An 8,497-nucleotide genomic window follows, 5' to 3' on the forward strand; every position below is an offset into this window, starting at 1 on the left:
ATTTAATCATAGATTTGTTTTGCCAATATCCGTATTCAAATTACAATTACACATATTAAAATTTATTTCAGTTATGAATATTTAACAAACATTATTTCGTCAGCTCAAATCAAATCCATGACAAAATCAATTTGGCAGCAATTAATTTCTCTCAATATATTGGTTATTTTTTTCTGTCCGATGGATAGCAATCGTCATGCTTCGTATAATTCTGTGTGCTCGAGTGTTGACGACTAAGGAAACATCAAAATCTTAAGTGAAAGCAATGAACTAAACATTCTTTGGTGGGCATCTATCTACCTTATACATTTGAATTATTATTATTTTTTCTCTCTTCTACGCCTTTTACTTTTTTCCTTATGATATATTCAATGGACTTTAGTGATTCATCGTCATGTATAGTATAGATACACTCCAAGAACAAGTTCCAATATTAATAATATTTGGGACCTAAAAACATATATACGAGATATTTTTCTTTACTTTTAACGAGAATAAAGAGATATTCTTTGTTTTAATGTATAAGTTAATTATCTTTCCCAAAAGCTTCTGGTGATAGACAGTTCATATGCTTTATACCCACTCTAAAACCTTAAGGCCAATCTAAAGGTAATCACTAATCATATATTAACCAAACTCACGTCCATTTTTTTCTTAGCAAAATAAATGAACTTTTATATGTAGAAAAAATTATAAATATTCTTCTTACAACTTTATCCATTCTCCTTTAATTTGTTTGCTTTCTTTCATTCATGTCCTCTTTTGTCCTTCTTTTAAACCTTTTTCTCTCTTTACTTTTTCTGCTTTTTCTCTTTTATGTCTTTTCTTTTTTTACTCTATTATTATGCTTTATATAGATTTCTATATATCTTTATTATCGGAATTGTAGAATAATAAAAAGAAATGTTCAACCAAAGAAACAGAACATTTATTGTGCCTCTAGTGGTTGATTCTTTACTAGCTCTTCTCAATAGAGAAGGAAAAAGAACAGTGTTTGTCAACCTTCCAAGAGGACACTGAGATTTGAGCTTTTAAAAAAAACCTTATTCAATTGATATGAATATTGAACTAGTCATTAGCCAAAATAGAAGTTAATTTGATACTAATTAATTACTAGCTAGCTAAACAATAAATTTAGTGAGATCGACCCAAAGTAAACTCAAGATTTGGCTTGAATGGACTTGTTCCCGAGATGCTTGATGAGCTCATCTCTTCTGATGATATTCTTTCATAACTTGAACACTTTCCATCTATTTCCTTCTGTTCCAATTTTAAAAAAAAACATTAATCACAATTAGCTAAATCTTCCATTGTGTAAATATATGCTTTGCATTATTATATGAATGATCATCATGTAAATGTAAATAATGTATCATTAGTTTATAAAGTGCAGAAACTCATGCAACACTAAGTAAAAATAATCTTAACATTTCACTAGGGGTTAAATCTTCAACTAATTAAGAAATTAGTTCTAAGATCTAAGCTTACCCTATTTCTTGTCCTAAGGACTAGTGTTTGACATTGACACAATTATAGACATCTTATTCTTTCTTATTGTTCAATGGAAGCTGCCGTGGTTTTTGCTTTTGCCCATATTAGCCTATAAGACAAACTTAGATAACCGCACCTCAAGGCATAAGCTTTCACAAGTCACAATATATGCGTGTCAAAGGTCAAAACAAAAAAAACTCATCATGGTCAATGTCAACATGGTTAGGTTTTCTTTATTTTTTTTCCTAATAAATGTCTAAATAGCGAAAATACCCTTTGCTTTTGAAAATTCCTAAAGCAAACTTTAATGAAAGCCCTTTTTGTGGCACCCCTTTTTATGTTTTCGGGTGACTTAGCAATGAAAATAAATGGACAATGCATAGATAAATTGATATGTAGTACAATACATATACTATACACACACATATTTTCGTATACATAGTTATATGTTGCAGAAAGAGATGTATCGTACCTCAGAAGGTAGCATAATTTCTGCAACATTATCGATTAGCTTCCCATGCAAACGTGCTTCTCTGCAAAAGCCAACAAAAGCTTGTTATATGTGATATTCGCTTTATAGAAATGAATTAATAAATATGTAAAAAATCAAAGAAATAAACAAAAAGATGAAGAAAGTGAAAAGGAAGATATGAAATTACAAGACGAAAGAAAACAAAGCGTCTTTCTTTTGGTAATAACAAAGTTGTTTTTATCTCTGTCGACTGGCATGGCTGTTTGTTTAACGTAAGCAAAATTTAGAACGTTGTAATATTATATTCTGACATATATCTCACTTTATATTTAGTATAAAGTTGAGAAATCAATCTTTTCCTCCAACCCATGTGTTTGCCCATTTGTTCATGTGTAAACCATTCTAAAAGAGCTTTAATTCCCCTAAATATATATCTCGAATTAATTTGATATATATATTGTGTGTGTATTCTTGTGAGTTGTGACTGTGGAGTGAGAGCGAACAACACATGATGATTAACCCATCATGTGTTTTGTCTCAATGCCAATTCGTTGGGTTTGTGGCTGAGAAAGAGACAAAACAGGACTACAAAGCTGAAACATAAAACCTAACCCAATTCTTAACTACACTTATATTATATATAAATATATAAAAGCATGCAACATGTACATGCTTGAGCGAGACTTCACGTTACATATAGTTATTAACGATGTAATAATCATCTATATCTAGGCATGAATGTAAGTGTAAAGATAGACCGTATATGCACGTACCCGGAAGAATTGGTCCATAGGCCATTTCCTTTCTCTAGAGGATTCGTCACTTCCTCACTATCTCTAGATTTTCGATTCATATCGAACATCCAATCGTCTGAGTTATTATCTCCTGACGATCCATTTTCATAGACATCAGATTGTCCTAAATAACATATAGAAGAAAAAAAACAATTAGGGTTTCTATCAGAATCATACAATTTCATTATTAAACCATATATATCCAATAATTTCACAGCAAAAGAATCTGAATTCTTTCCCTAACACTAACCTGACGAAGCTGCTGCTTTGTCGGTTGTCTTCACTGTTCTGTACATCTGATAATATTTTTTAAAAATGTTCATCAAAAATATAATTAAGAAAACGCATGTACAGTATTAGTCAACAGTATTAAAATTTCGATTAATAAGTCAAAAAGCAAAACTCTTAGTTCCGTATATATATAGATGCATGTATCGAATTATATGGCAAAGGAAGAAGAGACCAAAGTAAGGAGACCAATGTCCTGTTGTCTTCCGACACAGTTGAATAGTACCAACCAATTTTCAAAATAAGAAACATATATATACGCGTACAATTATATTCTACTAGTATATATATGTGCACAGACACATTGGAATAATTTAGAAAAAAAAAATGGAACTGTTCGGACACAGAAGCATTAATTGACATTATTAATGAAGTTTGCGATTTTCATGTACCCATGCATGAATTTATGTGTCTAACCATGGTTAAAATCTAGCCCATTAAACATATGGAGAAGTGGAACCATGGTTAAGTTAGATGAACCTCTCTCTCTCTCTCTCTCTCTCTCTCTCTCTCTCTCTCTCTCTCTCTCTCTCTCTCTCTCTCTCTCTCTCTCTCTCTCTCTCTCTCTCTCTCTCTCTCTCTCAGTGACTGTGTGTAAGACCAAAACCAATTCATCATTGAGAAATGATGGTATTTCTTGTACTCTCCCTTTCTGATTTTTCTATTTTCATTATTATTAAAATTATTTTTTTCCTACCGATATATTCTTATTACTTAGAATTTATCCATAATTAGATTGTCCTAAGAATTATCCCTAATAAGAAACTAGACTTGTGAGCTATAGTATCCAAAATAAACCCAATCGTACTTAATTCGAATACGATAAAATGTGTAAAACTAAATGATTATGTAGAAACAAAGTCCAAATGTTAGTGTATAACCCAAGAAAAATGGATGATAAGAAACCACAAAGTACTACTAATGTTTTTCTTGAAAATTAGCACAATCACTTACGTAATTTCTCCATCTCTCAATTTCTCTCTCTAACTTTCTATTCTATGTGTGTCAGTAATAGTAATATTGAGTAATTTTTGGTTTACTTGTAACAGGACAAGTTTATTCTTCCAAGACGAAATTTTATTTTTTAAAAAACTTGCAAAAAGAAGACTGTCGATCAAGGACCATGAAAATTTTATTTATAATATAAATATGTATGGAATGTTTAAATGCATTTTTCTTTTGTCTTAACTCAAGCAAGGGCATTGGTTGGCAAAATTGGATTTAATTAAGATAAGAATAAAAAAGGAAGGATCAGAAGAAAACAAGATTCGATCTGTTCTGACTCGAGTGGAACTCTGATTTAAGGAAGTCACCGAGTCAAATGCATCGATACCCGAGAAGATTATTACACTATTAAGTAATAAATTTACTATATAACTTATTTTTTTCATCCCAACTAATTATTATATATCAATCATAGAAATTACTATCTATACTTTTAATTAAATTACCTGTAAATGGGACTTAACATGAGCCAAGGTGAGATCTTTGACATCCATGAGCTCAAGAACTGATTTAGGTGTTGCTCCTAATTAACAAGTGAATAAAACAAGAACTCTTTATTAAAAGGGTAATTAAGAAATGTGAAAGAGATAAGCCTTAAGGTAAAAGTAACATACTTTCATGGCCACCGAGTAACTCAACGGCGTGAACGAACCGAGCATGGAGAGTGGTGGTCCATCGCATCCGAGGAGCTCTCATGCTTCTCTTAGCTGGGAATCTTGGCATGAATCTCGCTCTGTTCAGAGTCTGGTGATGATGATGATGATTGTGGTAATTAGGGTTTGTAATCAAACCGGAGTTACTAACGCTACTAGTATTGTTGTTTCCGGTAAGAGACGGAGGAGAAGGGGAGGAAGAAGGAATTAGAGACGACGGATCGAAAGGGAAACATGGCGGCGGCGGACGGTGATGATGATGAGGAGGAGGGTTGTGGTAAAGTGGGATTCCTCTGATTGGTCTTAAGTGAGTATTAAGGTCATGAGCAAGAAACCCTTGTAAGTGTTGTTGTTGCTGTTGTGTCGGAAATTGGAAAGAGGTCAAGATGTTAGAGCCGTTGCAATTAGGGACAAGGTGAGGCTGATGATGTTGATGTTGTTTTTGTTGTTGTTGATGAGAGTTGTTAGAGAGCGAGAGGTCTTGGAATGGATGATTGGTTGGCTTTGAGCTGGAATTAGAGACGAGAGCAGATGTTCTTGAATCGAGAGCTCTTCTCCAAAACCCTAAATCGAGTTCCTCATGATCTTCTTGATCTGTTGTTGATCTTCTTCTCTGCCATGTGGATGACGGTTTGCTGTTTGGAGGACTTATCTGTAAGGATAAATCGGGCTGAGCAGGAAACAGCTCCATGAAAGAGACCTTTTAAAACTTATTATTATTCTTCTTGAATAGATTCTTCAGTCGGTTTCCAGAGATGAACCCTAGTTCTTGTTCGCTTGAATTAAAGACAAAGAAAATAAGAAAAAGAGAGCTATCCTAATTTTTTTATATTGTGGGTAAGGGAGGAAAAAGAAAAGTGGTATTAAGGATTTGAGGAAGAGATTTCTGGCTTTTGTTGAGAATGTTGTTTCTCTATAGTTGGGAGGTTAAGCAGATTTTGCAAAGATTTTTGAGAGATATAGAGAGAGAAAAATCAATGACAAGGTAGTATGTAGTGAATGGTTGTTTCTTTTGTGTGAAGTATATGTGAGAAAATGACACTTGAGTGTGTGTATGAGAGAGATGAGAGAGAAAGGTGTTTGTGTGGACATGGGGGGCTAGAGGAACTTAGGTTAAGAAAGGGAAGAAAAGCAAAGAGATAAAGAAATTGGAAAAAGAAAAAGAAATAAATAAAAAAACAAAAGTGGTAAATGGTAAATATGGCTTTCTTTTTTCTTTCTTTCTTTGCACTCTTTTCTTTTCTTTGGAGCAGAAAAGTAAATCCTTTATTTTTGTTTTAAACCATTTTTATTGTTCTTTTCTTAATCTACATTCCACCTTTTATTTTATTTTTCATCTTTTTACTCCTTTTTTTTTTTTGCTTCCCCAAAAACAATAAACTTGTGAAGTGAAATTTTCGAAAATATATAGCTAGCTAGGTCTCATAGTTAATGGAATGATATATCATATATGATTCTTTGATTTCTCTCAACATTTTTCTAGCGATGGCCGTAATAAGTTGGATATGAAGTTAATCAAATCAGTTATGTCATAACTTAATTTGCGTTGAAATAATATGGTGGGATGAGAAAAAAAGTCTATATGGCATACGGAATTTAAAGAAAAAAATGTTCATTTTATAGAATAAAGTGATTTCATAGGAAAAATTCCTTGGGATGTCTTTTTCTAAACATAAACTAACTAAAATATTCATCACATGAAGAAGAATAGAAAGGTGAAAACTTTGGAATGGTTTTTATCAATCTTTAGCATCCCACACGCTCTCTCTCTCTCTCTCTCTATCCTTTGCTTTTAACTGAAACCCAAGGTTGATTTCTCCTTTTTACAAACCCTATATTCATTCCAAAAAGAAGAATAAAATTAAAATATTAAAAGCTTAAAATCACAAATGAAAAAGGAAGAACAAAAAAAAGATGAAAAGAGAGAGTGAGAAAAAGGGAAAGAAAAAAAGAGGAACAAAACAAAGTTTGCTTATTTTAGCTTGTATGACTCTCTCTTTCACATGATTATCACTTTTCTCTTCTCCCTATGTTTTTTTTTTCCTTTCATTTGTAAATTATACCTTAATGATTAAAAACCCTTACCACTTGTTTTTTGAATAATCAGTTTTCTGAGAGTGATGTTTCAAATCAAGTCCAACATAAACTCCTGTGACTTCACTTGTAGCAATTGCTATTGTGAATATCACAATGAACGATGGTGACCTGTATGAACTACTCGATATTACATTTAGCAACTGATTCTGAAATTATCTTTATGCGAGTACTAGATGATTAAAAAAAACTTTTTTGTTTGACACCATTTTGGAAAACAATTAAAACTAAATTTGCAGACTAAGTTGATATTTGAAATTCATAATTGATTAGCAGAAATTAGTATTGTTAATAAAAAAAAAAAATAGTATCATACTATCATGTGGTTTCAAACCTTCCCCCAATACAGCCAGCTCGAGTCAATCAAGTTGGGGATAACATTGTAATTTACAATGTCGGATTTACTATGCGAACTATATTGTTGTGGTTTGTTAAAAGGACAATCGAAAGATTAAAAAGAAAAAAGCCCAAACCCAATCAAATGCCTCATTATAAACAAATACTAGCTAGTGTTTTACAAAAAATTAAGAAGAAGACAATAATGACATCGCTCAACTACTTTAGAATAGAAGAGACGGGTTCATTGAATAATAAAATTTGAATGGTTCAATATTTGATTGACTTTAAAATCTTGTCGAAAAATGATTTGAAGGATACCTGCAAATTAATTACGAGATATGAAAATAAAAGATGTGTTCAGTTTACTAAAACCATACTATATTAAATCATCGTGACATAATGGTTAGTAGTGCCGATGACTTAGGCATAGAGATCGGCAAGATACCTCCATAGGGAATAGAAATCTCCATAAGAAAACGACATTTGATCTTAATTTTCTTGAAATTCCCAAACATGTTTCTGTAGCTGATTTTGATTTTTTGATTAATCACAACTGCTAGTATATTATAGCACAATAAGCATTCTACATTAATGACACAACTATTAAACTATTACTGGTATTAGATTCTTGAGTTTTCGTAAGGTTCCCAATAAACCCAAAAATACCGGTGTACTTAATATCGAATCATGCTTAATGTTTATATTATTTGAACCATGTTAGAATATATTAGAAATTTGGGATGTTTTTTATTTATTTACAAATATTATAATATCTGACTAATAAGTTCGTCTGTTATGTTATGAATGTCAAAATAAAACTAACATAGCTTGTTTTTTTTTTTTTTTTACATCATTGCAAGGTTCATAGAAAGCAAATAGAGATAAGAATAAGAAAAAAAGAGTTAAATAGAATGTCCAACTCGTACAACATTAAATGTGGTAGAAGAACCTCACTCAATTTTAAAATTATGACCCCATTAATGGTAGCAGCAACCATTACGGAGCATCAAATTTTTGTAAATAAAATAAACTTTACCGTATGAGTATACACGTATATATACAAATATGTAGGAGGATTACATAAATATATAGGTAGTTAGGTACGATTTTGGCTATTGAATGGTCAATGCGGCAATTAGAACTACGGTCTAATAATAAAACACACATGCTTCGAGGATATGTGTATATGCCTAGGTATTTGTGTGTAAAATATAATTTTCTAAAAACGAAAAAATTAAATATAAACTAATATATTAAATGAATACTAATTTATATAAATACGAGGAAATAGAAATACGAGTCCAAAAGAAATACGTAAAACAAATACTAAAAAGTTTATAGTCCAAAATAAAATATTTAAG

General features: G+C 31.5%; 1 protein-coding gene across 1 annotated transcript; it reads right to left on the bottom strand.

The window, feature by feature from the left end:
* Positions 1 to 1,029: 1,029 nt before the first annotated feature.
* Positions 1,030 to 5,813, bottom strand: LOC104777257 (putative transcription factor KAN2). The gene is made up of 6 exons (XM_010501470.3): positions 4,665 to 5,813; positions 4,497 to 4,573; positions 3,008 to 3,053; positions 2,737 to 2,881; positions 1,964 to 2,024; positions 1,030 to 1,260 (listed from the first exon to the last, which is right to left on the bottom strand). The coding sequence occupies exons 1-6, from the start codon at positions 5,392 to 5,394 to the stop codon at positions 1,135 to 1,137; spliced, it is 1,185 nt and encodes a 394-aa protein (XP_010499772.2). The 5' UTR covers positions 5,395 to 5,813; the 3' UTR covers positions 1,030 to 1,134.
* Positions 5,814 to 8,497: the final 2,684 nt, after the last annotated feature.

This window comes from Camelina sativa, chromosome 3 (genome assembly GCF_030686135.1).
Source record: "Camelina sativa cultivar CO46 ecotype springtype chromosome 3, ASM3068613v1".
In the NCBI taxonomy this organism is placed as follows: Eukaryota; Viridiplantae; Streptophyta; class Magnoliopsida; order Brassicales; family Brassicaceae; genus Camelina; species Camelina sativa.